Genomic DNA, 14,398 nt, shown 5'->3' on the forward strand with positions numbered 1-14,398 from the left:
TTCCCCACTCCACCCCCACAGAATGTCTCTGGTCTATGGTTGTTCATTATTTTTGTTATTTTCTCCTTTGCAATGACTTTTAACAAAGGATTTAAGTTTAAATTCATGCTCATGGGAAGCTCACTTGAAAGGCAAATTTATTTAAGCATTTTTAAAAAAGCTTTCCCACAGTGTCTTCTACTCCTTCCAATGAAATCCATGCATCTTTCTTGACTATGACTTCCAAAGCACAATGTATTGTTTTTCACTGGATATTGAAAAGATTTTTCCTTCTTTTAAATAGATACTTGGAAAACAGATTTCCCTACATGCCCACAATATTTCTGTCAAACCTACAGGGGTGGATGCAGAATTCCTGACTCAGTTTTTTGGAACTCCAGAGTACTCCTGAACAGGACTTATTTTATGAAAATAGCTGCAGCAGTGTTTGGAGGTGCTGTGAGCAAAGAGATGATGCAGTGGGTAGTGGAAGAGGTAGTTGTATTTATCAGCTATAATCACATGATAATTTGAAGAAATAATGATGAAATTATTTTGTATCTTGATATAAACATATTTCCATGTATATTAACTGTTTTTTATTCTGTTTCCCATTGCCTCTGTGTATCTAATTAGCGGAAGATGGTTAGTTGTCATGGTAATCACAGAATCAGGGCAGTGTTAAGCTACATGATGGTAGTGGGAGAACGTGACTCAGCAAAAACAACTTTGCCCAACAATGAATAAATGTACTTCATCCTCTCTGGGGAAGGGTTAGCTGTTTTTCTCCAGCACAGTGGTAACTTTGTATTGTCAGTCTAGCTTTCTGGAAATTATTAGTAGAATTAGTTTCTTGTATTATATTGGGTTAAAGTTCATCCCAAAGATGTCTGTGAAAGAGCTGAGGGCAGCTGTGACACAGCAGCCATGTTTTGTCTTCTGTAGGCCACAGCCAGCTCCAGGCAGGTGGCCACTCACAGCTGCTGCCCCTGTTCTGCCCCTCAGCTTAGTGCTGACCACAGCTCCACCCCCACCAGGTTTCCTCTCTCAGCTTCTCTGTCTGGGCCAGGTTTGCAAGTAACATAATGCAAAAAGATACCCACTACATGAGATTGAGCTGGCCAAAGAGAGGAATTCTGTCTTACGGGGTTCAAATTGCCCTCATGGGTTCTAGTATTTACTTATAGGTCAGTGTGTATATTTATTTAGGCACATGCAAGTTTCCACCCAAATACTACCCTAAACCATTTTATAACCAATACAGGCTGAATAGCCAATTCAAACACAACCATTGTGCATAACTTTGTCCACCAGTTCCAGCAATTGCATGAGGCCTAGCCTTGTGATTAATCTTTTATTTTACATCACTCATGGTGGTTCTCTGATTATACCTTAGAGGACACAAAGCCTAAAAGGAAAATATTTAAGGAAATGTTCATCCTTAATATTATAGATGAATAGACCCAGCTTTTGATGTGAGCATCTTTAAGTAAAGCTGGTCTTGAAATTTTATGGGGAAGTTCATTTACTATTAGACAGTATGCATGTATTCTGTATGATTGAATTTAAGTGAAAACTTCATTACTTAGAATGTATTAGAAGAGAGTTACTAAGGACATCCGCTTCTAAAGGGCATAGGAGGTTTTACTCAGGATCCAAATCTTTGAAAAGACCACTTATGAAGCAACCACAGTCAATGTCATTGCCTGTGCCTGTCTGGGAAGTGCAGATGTGATTTCAGTTTGACTCCTGAGCTGGGCTCTTGATTTTTTTTTTTAGGTCTGGGCTTTTGTTCAGATTGTACTGTCACCTCAAGCACTGTGCGTTCCTGAAGACCACAGAAATACTTTGCCGAATCATCCAGTTGTAAGCGTTTAATGATGAATGAGATAGATTTGTCTGCTTTCTTCAAATGTATAAAATAGCGACCACTTTGTGCATTTTTGGCAGAAGAAGGCTGGTGAATAAGGTAAGTGAGCTTTCCATCAGGAAGCTCCTTGTACCAGTAAAGATAGTAAGTACCCAAACTTGTTTCATACCGACAGTTGAGCGTGACTGTTGACCCCTCTTGCTTGGTTATAACTGGCTGGTCTTGGGTAACTTTTTGGGCCACACTGGAGCCTGTGGGGAAAATGAGAAAACAGAGCTTATGAAATGAATAAAATATTATAAGAATTAGGCTAATTTTATACACACATTGAAATCATCACATGCCTGCTCTCCCCAGTCCTCCTTCCCTCCTCATCATATCAAGCACCCTGTGCCCGGTGCTTCCCTCCCACCCTCCCCACCCCCACCTGGCCCCGGACTACCAGAGCAGGTGAAGGCCACCAGTGCCCACAGCAGGCGGGAGGGCGCCATGGGGCGTGTGTGCCTGACACGGTGGCAGTTATGCCTCCAGCAGGAAGCCCAGTGTCTCTGAGAGCCTGGAGGAGTGTTTATGTAGCTCCTGGGGGTGATGCTGCTCCCCACACAGGAAATATGTTGCACTTCCCACCTGGTTATGCAAAGATGAAAAAAGAGTTTGACTTACCCCAAAGTTTGACTGTTTACTTCTCTATGCCTGGTAATTAAGGGAGTCAGTATGTGAAAAAGCAATTAGTATTATAGGTTTGAGCTGGAGGATTAAATCATTGGAATAATATTAATGCCTTTTTGAAAACAGAAGTTTTGCCCTTCGTGTGTCTATTTAATGGTCATTCATTTACCTTGCACTCATTTCTCTCCATACAGAATCTAATGATGTTTTTTAGAAAATTCACAAATCACTTACTTTCTGAGTGAAGAGTATCCTATTCACAGCAACTACCTTGTGTCTTTCTTTTTCTTACTGGGTTTTAGGGCTCTGTTTAAGTTGTATAATGAATGAAGCTGCTTCAAAAGCGATGATTAAAGATCAGTTCTTCTGATTTTCAAAACTATTTGTTTGACAACCATAAAGATACAATCAAGTTAATGTTTGGTATTAATCTTCAAACTCTCCTTGGTTCCTTCATGTACCATATGAAGTCAGAGAAGCACATCTTGATAATAGCTATTCTCTTATGCTGATCATGCATTTGAACATGGGCTTTATTCTATTAGCATTGCATATTTCAGAAGACCACTGCAGCTACATAAATCTATAGATATGTATGTGTGAGTCTATATGTGTGTCTGTACATGTATATGTGTGTGTGTATATATATACATATATACTTGCAAATTTCTTTCACTTATATAATTATGAAATAGTCAGTCACCATGCTGACTGCTATTATATTCTAGGACTTTGAACTGGAATTTTGTACCCTTCAGCCATTTTGCTTATATATTGTGAAATGTTATTGGAATTTTGAAGGGATTACCTCATGGAGAACAGAACCAATCTAAAAGATCCAGAGAGAAATAAGTGAGAACAGACATCATGCTGTGTAATTTCTCTATTTAGGCCTCTACCAAAGCCTGCAGTGTATCAATAGTGGAGGAAGGAGAGGGGAGGGGAGAGTTGAGAACCATAATCTAAAACTTCTGTGGAATCTAACATCAACATTGGGCTCATTTTATTGTCATAAGTATCATGGTCTGTCATGTTTCTTACTGTTTATTAAGAGGGAATAGGTTCATCGATTACACTTCATAGGAAGATGGGTGGCTTATGATAACATGTAAGGAACACTAGGCAGTGTTTCCTACAACGGTTTATTTTTCTCCATCTTAACTCTTGTTCCCACCTATCCGGGTGTTTTGATATTACACTAAAGGACAAAACAGTAAACAATCACACTTAACACAGAAAAGCCTCGTACCTTACACAACAAATGTCTTTTTTCTAGGATAGCCTTATTACTCTTCAGCACAAACTAGCCTATGTCTTATAGTTGTCATTTGGAAGTAGATCACTTTCACAACTGTGAGGAAAAAATTTAAAACCAGATTAAAAGTCTGCAGTAGTTAGCTCACTAACTGATCAGCAATAGCAGCTCCTGTAGAGACCAGACTTGGCCACAATCTAACCAGGGAACCTTGGAGCGCGGCAGGAAGCCAGTCAGGCTCACAAAACATTCTCACACAGTAAGGGACAGCACTCCAGCAAAGAGCTGCTTTCCTTCTGATGCTTGGGTGGACTGGAGCCTGGTTCTCAGGGAGGAGGTAGTTAGCTCAAGACTGCCCCAAGTGGTGACATTTGAACACAGACATGAAGCAAGTTGGGAGGTATTTGTGGGAATGACGTTACAGACATAGGGCCAAGGCATGGGGTAAAGTTCTGATATGGAAAAATGTTTATCAAGAATAATATCTTCTTACTTCATGTCCCTTATTCTTCCCAGCACAAAATGGTGAAGAGAGCGGTTCATTCAGCATAATTAATGACTGGTGGGTGATTTCCTCATCTATTGATCCTGTGGCAGTTTGTACCTACATAGGCATATTCTTTTCTAGCTTGAGCTTTAAGGGGGCCGGGGGGTGGGGGTGGAGGAGAGGGATGTGTGTGTTCCAATTGAAATCAGAAATGTCACCATCACTGAGAACTCCAGTCACCCTGTCCTGAAGTCAGTTGGTTGTCATCTTAACAACAAGTATTCCCCCCACCCCGCCCATGTTTATTAGCTGTAGGATGTCATAATTCTGACAAGGTTTTTAAAGTTTTTTTTGCCAAATTCATTGTTTCTTTTTCTTATAGATTTATGTAAACATTTTATAAATTTTAAAATTTGAATTTACTTTTATAGAGTGTGCACTGACTTTTCACATTCTTAGGGCGTTTTAGCAAAGAATCTAACATGATGCTTTCTTGTTCATGAGAAGATAGCTTGAAAGTTTTGTTTGCTTCAAATAAGCAATTTTAAATTGTTTTCATCTGTTACTTGTGATTTTTTTATGATTATGATTCCCAGAGAAGTTTATTTTTTCTGAAATTTTAAAATAATCCCCTACCATCTCCCTGCTGATAAATAGACACTTTGAATATGGATTTCCCTTTGTTTCTGCAATTTTTCTGCCAGAGTCACCTCTACTAGAGGTGAGCATGTAAAATTCCTTACTCAACTTTATGGTATCCCATGTAGCATTGTGCCTGAATAAGAGCTTGTTTTATATAAAACTCAAGTAGAGCAGAAAAATGGAGGTTCTGGCTATGGGCAAAGAGCCTATGCAATAGGGAATGGAAGAGCTAGTTATAAATGCCAGCTATAATCACATAATTTATTGGAGAATAGTTTTGAAATGATTTTTCACTTTGATATATATATATATTCGCTATAATAACTATTTTTTATTCCTATTACACATTTGCTTATATGCAACTGCATAAGAGGTGCTAATTAAAGTTAGTCATATTAGTTTACCATGTTCATTCATTATAAAGTGAACAGAGTGGTTAAATCACAAAGTAGCAATGGAGACTAGCTTACCAACACGAGTTTAAGAACTTTGTCCAACGATCTTGGCTCCAAATGAACTTGAAACTCTGGTAGGGTGTGATGTTTTGTTTTGGGGTCATTGCTGTGGTACTGATTTGTCTCAATTCAACTTTCTGAAAATATGTTCCCCAGAACTTGATTCCTGTGTTACATTGGGTTAATTAGGGATGGTCACGAAGTGATTTGTGTAAAATCTAAAAGGCAGCTTTTTTTTTTAAGATTTATTTATTTATTTATGCATACAGATCTGGGGTACAGGCCAGAGGTGCAGGGGCAGTGAGAGGATTCACCAGAAACAGAGAGGGGAGCAGAACAGGCAGATTGACAAAGTACACTGCTGAGGAGAGCAGCGGGTGACACAGGAGAGGTCGGCTGTGCCATGTGGGTCACCTCCGTGGCAGGGATCCAACTGGCACTGAAGCGGGCGTGGCTTGGCTTGGCTTAGCAGTGCGGCCTCCAACCCGCTGGGTCACCAGGGAGGGACTAGAAGGCAGTTTTAATGCAGCAGCCATGTTTGTTTTCTGCAGGCCGGAGCCAGCTCCAGGCAGGTGGCGACTCACACGTGCTGCCCCCGCTCTGCCCCTCAGCTTAGTGCTGACCACAGCCCCGCCTCCCCCACACCTCCCAGATCTCTCTTTCAGCTCCTCTGTCTTGGGCCAGGTCTGCATGTCACATGACTCAAATGATACCCACTTCCCTTGAAGTCACCATCCCAATGAGATTGAGGACGCGAGAGAGCCAAGTTGTAGTTTGACTGTCTGGGTTCCAATTGTCCTCAAGGGTTCTAGCAAGAGAACAAATGGGTCAGTTTGTCCATATCCCACCTTCCTTCCCAAATGTTACTGATTTATAGCAAATTCAGGCTGCATAGCCAATGCAGACACAACAGATTTGCATAGATTCTCTGTCCAACAATGGCATGAGCTATAATCCTTGTAATTGATCTCTTATTCTACACCAGTCATACTGGTTCTGCTTCTCTGATTATTTCACACAAAATGTCACAAAGTCTTCATTGATACAAAGCCTAAGTTGAAATGACAATTCTAGGTGACTAGATCCAACTTGTGGTGAGCGCATCATTAAGTGTAGCTACCAAGTGAAGTGATTAAAGGTCAAGTTGTTTCAATGTAAGGCCACTGTGCACATGTCCTGCATAACTGATTTCAAGTGAAAAATTCATGACTGAGAATTTACTAGAAGAAAGTTACCCTGGACTAAAAGTTACACCTGTTTCCATAAGACATAGACAGAGGTTTTACTTAGAATTCAATCCCCTGATCCAGACCAAAGAAGAAGCAACCACACTCTCGGTCATCGCCTGTCTGGGACACACAGGTGTGATATCAGCTTGGCTCCTGAGCAGGGCTCTTGCCCTTACTAAGCTCTGGGGTTTTTGTTCAGCTTTTACTATCACATCAAACACAGTGAGTTCCTCGAGAGCACAGAAGTACATCGCTGCATCGTCCAGTTGTAAGAACTTAATGGTGAGGGAGATGAATTTGAGTTCTTTCTGGAAATGTATAGAATAGCGACCCTGAGCTGCATTAATATCAGAATAAGAAGACTGATGAATAATGTAAGTCATCTCCCCATCAGGAAGCTGCTTGTACCAATGCAGGTAGTATCCACTCAGGCTTGTCTCATACCGACACCTCAAGGCGACTGATGACCCCTCTCTGGTGGATACACTTGACTGGTCTTGTGTAACTTCCTGAGCCACACTGGAGCCTGTGGGGAAAGTCAGAAAATACAGCTGCTGCAGCAGATAAAATATTTTAAGAATTAGGCTAATTTTATGCTCAAATGTAAAGCACACTGAAATCATCATCTGCCTGCTCTCCCCAGCCCTCCTTCCCGCCTCACTATATCAAGCACCCTGTGCCTGGTGCTGTCCTCTCACCCTCCCCACCCCCGCCTGGCCCCAGACCTACCAGAGCAGGTGAAGGCCACCAGTGCCCACAGCAGGCTGGAGGGCGCCATGGGGCGTGTGTGCCTGACACGGTGGCAGTTGTGCCTCCAGTGGGGAGCCCAGTGTCTCTGAGAGCCTGGAGGGGCGCTTATGTAGCTCCTGGGGGTGATGCTGCTCCCCACACAGGAAATGGGGTTTCTCACATTGCATTGTCCAACTGGTTAGGCAAAGATGAGAAGAGTCTGGCTTACTCAAACCTTTTATTGTCTAGTTGTCATTCCTTGGTAATTCAGTGAAGCAGTGGGTAAAAAAATGAGCTGTGGGAAAATGGAGACTGAATCAGTTAACATACATTGAAAGTTTTGTGTGCAATACTTTTGTGAACTCATTGAAAATACACTTTAGGGCCCTCCCAGGTGGTACAACGGGTTAAGATGCAGCACTGCAAGCTAGCCACAGCTGCTTCAGTGCAAGTTTGATCCCGGCCCCACAGGTGACCACATGGCGCGGCAGACCTCTCCTGACCCACCTACTGCTCCCCTCAGCAGTGTACTTTGTCAGTGGGCCTGTTCTGCTCCCCACTCTGTCTCTGGTGAAGCCTCTCACTGCCCCTGCACCTCTGGCCCCTGTACCCCAATTTTGTACGAATAAATAGATCTTTATTTAAAAAAGAAAAAGAAAATACACTGTATCATGGATTTCCCCCTTCTTTCACATATTTTATGGTCATTCATTTACCTTGCATTCATTGCTGTCCTTCCTGAATCCCTTGAAATTTTTTGAGGCTTCACAGACTGGTGGCTTGCTCAGTGAAGACTCATCTATGCAAAACAAGCAGTGCGCCTCTTTCTTTTTCCTACTGGGTTACAGGGTTCTGTTGAAATTTTCATTAAACAAAGCTGCTTCAAATGGAAATCAAATGATAAAAGATCAGTCTTTTGATTGTCAAAAGCCATTAAGTTTTTGTGTATTTATGAAAATAACAGGAAAAAACGGGTCATGTTTTGAATCTGACAGTTCTATTACTATCCTCTGAGAGGGTCCAGGTCTCAGGGCTCTTGCTGCACAGGTGGGGAGCACCTGGCAGACCACATGTGCCCGAGTGGCTCTGGTGTCACACTTTATCCCACTGCCCACGTGGTCTCCCCCCACGTCAGAGTCCATGGCTGATCATTTCTGTTAATTTATTATATCAGCTCAAGATAAGCTCGCTAAACCTCTACATGGCACAGTGCTGTCTATAATCCACTCCCACGATGTGCTATGTGTATGGGCACAACTTCGTACATGTGAATCCACGATACTGTTATCTAAGTACTGCTATTGTTGCAAAATGCCCTACTATGTAGCTGTCCATTTTCTATTAATTTCATTGCCTCAGTGGGAGAACTAATACAACAGGGAAAAAAGACAGAGTCTCTGAAATATGGAGATTCACTGGCAAAGGTCCCAATACTCAAGGCTGGGCGGTGCAGAGAACAAGTTCTCATCCGCAGAGACATCTACCCTGGCCCAGTTCACCTTGAGTGCAGCACACAGCTGATTCTTAGTTTGCAATTTTGTAACTGAGCTGAGGAGAGTGCCAATGCCCACAGCATTGGGGAGTAGCAGACAGCAGCCTTTCCCCTGTGACCAGCCAGCGTCGTGTTGTCAGGTTCAAGGTCCCGCAGCGCAGACAGTGTCCCCTCTGAGGGGTGTTTTTGTTGCGTTGATTTAAATGAGTTATGTTGAGTTGAATGAATAACCCACTGAGAGATTTCATCTTTATTTTCTGATCAAATAATGGATGATGATAACTGGTAAAACCCAGGGATGTAGCTCAACATTAAAGGAAATATGGAGGAGATTTATTATTTATAATTTCCAAGTTTATGAATTCATCTGTGATAAGATCTAAGGGTTTATTTGAAACAAATTATGAGGTGTGATGGTAAATGTTTGCTCATATTTTGGTGGTTCTTTTGCCTACAAGATGAAATCTACCCCCGGGCCTTGGCTTCCACAATTGTTCAAACAGATTAAATAAAACAGCAGAATTGCTCAAACAGATGAAATAAAAATAATCTTATGATTTCTCCCTCTCTCCAAGTTGTATTCCATCTGAATGGCAATGACAATAAAATCGTATTCTTTGATGATGTAACTCTACCTACTATATTGTAGTCAAAGAAGCACCTCTAGGCCCTCTGAATTCAAACATTCATTATGTTGTTGTCAGGAGTTCATAAATATTATTTAGTCTCTGTCAACAGCTCTTCTTATATTTACCACAAAAGATAAAACATCGCCTGGAGTACTAAGAGGAAAGCCTGAGAGGAAAGGAACAAGAAATTATTTTCATGATAATTCCAGGTGACTAGACAAGCTGGTGATGTGAAAATCTTTAAAGGCAGATACCACTTGAAATTACTGTGGGACAAGATTTTGCAGCATTAGACAATTATACATATCCCCTGTAAGAATGATTTTTAAGTCAAATATTCATGACTGAGAATTTATTAGGAGAAAATTACTTTTTTTTTAAAGATTTATTTTATTTGTGCATACAGGACTGGGGTACAGGCCATAGGTGCAGGGGTGGTAAGAAGATTCACAGAGACAGAGTGGGGAGTAGAACAGGCCCACTGATGAAGTACACTGCTGAGGGGAGCAGCAGGAGGGTCAGGAGAGGTCTGCTGCACCATGTGGTCACCTCCCAGGTGGGGATCAAACTCATGCAGAAGTGGTTTTAGCTTCTTAGTACTGTGCTTTTAACCCGCTGCACCACCAGGGAGGGCCAGGAGAAAATTACTTTAATCACCTATTTTCAAATGACATAGAGGGAAGTCTACTCAGAAGTCATCCCTTGAGTTAAACCACAGATGAAGAGCCAGAGTCCCCACCATCACCAGTCTGGGATCAGCAGGTGTGACTTCAGCTTGGCTCCCAAGTAGCAACTCTTAGTCTTATTCAGTTCTGGGGTTTTTGTCCAGATTTTACCATCACTTCAAACACAGTGCTTTTCCTGAGAGCACAGAAATACTTGGCTGAATCTTCCAATTGCACAGATGAAATTGTAAGAGAGATGGATTTGTCTGCTTTCTGGAGGTTTATAGAAAAGCGACCCTTTTTTGCACGGTTGCCAGAAGATAAACGGTGAGACATAAGGAATGTGATTTTTCCATCGGGAAGCTGCTTGTACCAATAAAAAGAGTAGTCACCCCAACTTGTTTCATACTGGCAATTGAAGGTGACTGCTGACTCCTTTCGCGTGGCTATAGTTGGCAGGTCTTGAATCACTTTCTGGACCAACAGGGTCCTGAGGAGAAAATCAGAAAACAGAGCTGATGCACGAATAGAATTTTGTATAACGATAAACCACACTGAAACCATCACATGCCTGCTTTCTCCAGTCCTCTTTGTCCATGTCAAGCATCATGTGCCTAGATGATGTCCTTTCCTCCTTCCCACCCCTCCCACACCTGGACCCATGGATACCAGAGCATGTGAAGGCCACCAGAGCCCACAGCAGGCTGGAGGGCGAGATGAGACATTTGTTCTCCTGGACACGAGTGTGCAGTTGTGTCTCCAGTTGAGCTCCGTTTCTCTGAGAGCCTGGAAGGGTGTTTATGTAGTTCCTGGGGGTGTTGATGCTGCTCTCCACACAGGAAATAGGGTTTCTTGTGTTGCACTGCTCACCTGCAAAGATGAAAAAAGAGCCTGGTTTACTACTACAAACTTGGACATGTCTGCTTAGAGAAGTCTGACATTAAAGTGAGTCTGGGTGTGAAAAAGCATTAGCATTTCAGGTTTGAGCTGAAGATTAATGAGGATTGAATCAACTGCCACACATTGATGATTTTCAGTAGATTTTTAGGTGGAATAATTGAAAATTATGCTATTGGAAATAGAATGTAATATGCGTTTCACTCCTTCTTGTGTCTATGTGAGGGTCATTCACTTACCTTCTGCCCATCTTTCTCTATCCAGAATCTAAAGAACTTTTTTTTTTTAATTTGAAAGTGCTCTGTAGTGATCGTTGTTGTTGTTGTTCAGTGAAGACTATTCTATTCAAAAATACTACTGTGCATCTTTCTTCTTCCTTACTGGGTCCTAGAGATATGCCTAAGTTTTATAATAAATGAATCTGCTTCAAAATAAAACCAAACGATTAAATATCAGTCCTTCTGACTTTCAAAAGCTATTAGTTGTTTATGTGTTTATGCAATTATAAAAGCAATTACATTATGTCTTGCAATGAGTGTTATTTATTCAACTGTGAAGAAGGTGAGGGTGTTCAGTACGATTCCTCCACAATTAGGTTGGCACGACTAGATCACCTGTCCTGGGATGTCCTGATGTCACCTTTTTTATCCCATTGCTCCAAAGTGTTCCATCACACTTGTGTGTGTTCTTTCTCATTTCCTCATTTGTCTGTTAATGAATACTTAAGATTGTTTCCTGTCGGAGACCAGCTCCAACTATTGAGGTGTCTGGAGGCAAGACAGGCAGGACCCTAAGGTGGGAAGGTGTCGGCGAGTGGAGATTCCTAAAAAGGGGAGAAGGAGAAAAAAGGGAAAGGTGGGCGAGGAAGACAAGGGAGTCGGAGTTGGGTGCAAATCTTCCTGCTCTGCCTTTAGCAGAGGTTTATTTTATACATTAGGAGCAAGCAGTGGGATGACATCAGCACATGAACTGGGCTGAGAAATTACAATCATCCTTTTTTTTTTTTTTTTTAGGGTTGTATTGCCGTTTAGCTGAGATATAACATTCCAAAATCAATCAAGGTTAAAAACAGGTACATAGGTGCACAAAGTTTATGACTAATATTACTATAGTGGAGATCAACTAAGATAGAAGCCCCTTAAACCTTATCTACTACTTAATGGGTTTTTGTTTTCCTACCTGAGTCATCCTGGGAGGCAGAAGAGGAAATTCCTTGCTAATCAAATCTCTGAATAGGAGACATAGGTGAATTTCCTTATCTAAAGACTGCGCAGTAGAATCCCGAAAGACTAGCCAGAAGAATTTTGTGGACTTCTTTAAGGTGTAGCAGGTGGAAAACTTGACTAGTTTAAAAACAGGCAACCTGGATGAATTTCCACATCTAAAAGCCAAATAATAGGAAGTTTGAGTAATTCTTTTGAAGCTGAATAGAAGGCTAGGTGAGATAACAGAATGATAAGATTTGGGTTATCCTCCATCCCGCAGTGAGAGAGACTTTGCAAAAACAGCCCTTTTGCTTTTATTTATCAGTCAGTAGTCAAGTCACTTGACTTCAGGGGAATTTTTCACCCTGGTGTAGTGCTTGCTTGTCAGGGCAGGCAGGTCTTATGCAGCTGAGGCAGTCCAATTGTAAGCTGAAAGTTTCTCAGAATATTTTGATATTACAATTATACAAAAAAGGGAGGTCATAACATAAGTTAGCAGTGGAAAGTCTGATTTTTCAGAGATTTTCCCAATCTACCCGGAATCTGTCAGACGATAGACGTTGCATATCCTGTGTCAGTTTTCATGACAAAACATTTATAAATAACGCTGCAATGACTTGTGGGAATCCTACATCATTTTGATATAGTGATTTATTTGTTTCTGCTCTATACCCAGAGTGTAACTGCTGGATCATATTGTAGTTTGTACCTTTAATTTTCTAAGGAGCCCCACACTGCTGTCCATAGTGTCTGCACCAGTATCTTCTTATCAGTATGGCACAAGGGTCACCTTTTTCTGCATGTTCTCAGCAATTTCCCTTAATGGAATAAAATCCTTCCACCTTGTGCAATAAAAGTCAAATTTTCCTCCAAGATAATCTTATTATTCTCCAGTCCAAAGCATCCTATGTTACAGTTATCATTTTGAAGTCAATACTTTCAAATTCAGCCAGTGCTCCACAGTGCTGATTACAATGGGAAGATTACTGCTTGATTTAGCAACAGCTGCTCCTGTAGGGACCAGGGTTGGCCACAGACTAAGCAGGGAGCCCTGGGGCAGCGGGAAGTCAGTGCCAGGCTCAGAGATTATTTTGACTCAACATTAGGGGGCAGCACTTCGGCAAAGAGCTGCTTTGCTTGCTGATGCCTGGAGTCATATTTTCATTTCTGTAAACACTATAACATTAAGTGCTTTTTTTCCCCTGTTTATTAACTATAGGATATCATTTCAGAAGTTGCTCTTCAAGATTATTCCCTTTTTCAATTTCATTTTCTTAAGGATTTATATTAACTTCTTGCATGTTCTGCATTTCACCCCTTTTCCAGAGAGATGCTTTACAGGTTCAGTTTCATAGTGGGTCTTACTTTCTTCTCTTTCTTTCACATAAGAAGAACTGGGGTGCATGTCAGCAGTGCTAGGGAGTGAGAGGAGTCACCAGAGGTAGAGTGGGGAGCAGAACAGGCAGGTCTATTGAAATACACTGCTGAAGGGAGCAGCAGGGGAGACAGGAGTGGTCTGCTGCACCAAGAGGGGTAGTGTTACAGGGTAGCCCAGAGTGGACTGGGCTGCCTGTCTGTGGGGCCTCACCCGCGCGCTCACAACTGCAGGGACACACAAAAGGGTCAATAACGGGTTTATTTACAAAAGGGGAAAGGAATAGGAAACAACACAGGGAAAGAGAGCGGAATACAAAAACAAAGTAATTGCAATACCTTACAGCTAGGCTGAACACACCAAGTCACGCGGTCAGGAGCACTGCTTCCAGTCAGGAGCACTGCTTCCGGTCAGGAGAGCTGCTTCCGGTCAGGAGAGCTGCTTCCCAAGCGAGCCAGCCAGAGACCGAGAGCCAGAGCCAGAGCCAGAGCCAGAACCAGAACCAGAGAGCGCCAGAGAGAGAGGGGTAGCGCGCCAATCGCACCCTAGTTATACCCCAAAAATGTCCCAGAATCCATTCCTGCTAGCTCCGCTCTGGGGTCCTGTAGTTCTCTCCCTGATACTGCTGGGAGTTGTAGTTTTTCAATCAATTGAGCAATGTGTAGGGTCCAGAAAGCTACAGTAGGGGGTGGAGTCCATAACAGAAAGCTGGAGTAGGGGGTGGTGTCCATAAGACTGCAGAGTTCCTTTAGGACATCCTTCCCCTTAACAGTAGCAACAGCTTTAGCTCCCTGACCAGAGATCAAACACAGGTGTCAGT

The 14,398-nt window shown here is 42.1% G+C and overlaps 1 protein-coding gene across 1 annotated transcript in view; it reads right to left on the reverse strand.

Annotated features, from left to right (window-relative positions):
- The window catches only part of LOC101625896, an 11,253-nt gene extending 3,889 nt beyond the window's left edge, over positions 1-7,364 (reverse strand). The window contains exons 1-2 of the mRNA XM_012733995.1: positions 7,316-7,364; positions 1,790-2,100 (exon numbers count right to left, since the gene is read on the reverse strand). Of these exons, the coding sequence (XP_012589449.1) occupies positions 1,790-2,100; positions 7,316-7,364 (360 nt within the window). The remainder of the gene's footprint in view (positions 1-1,789; positions 2,101-7,315) is intronic.
- Positions 7,365-14,398: the final 7,034 nt, after the last annotated feature.

The sequence above is a fragment of the Condylura cristata genome, unplaced genomic scaffold (genome assembly GCF_000260355.1).
Source record: "Condylura cristata isolate star-nosed mole 26May11 unplaced genomic scaffold, ConCri1.0 scaffold00045, whole genome shotgun sequence".
In the NCBI taxonomy this organism is placed as follows: domain Eukaryota; kingdom Metazoa; phylum Chordata; class Mammalia; order Eulipotyphla; family Talpidae; genus Condylura; species Condylura cristata.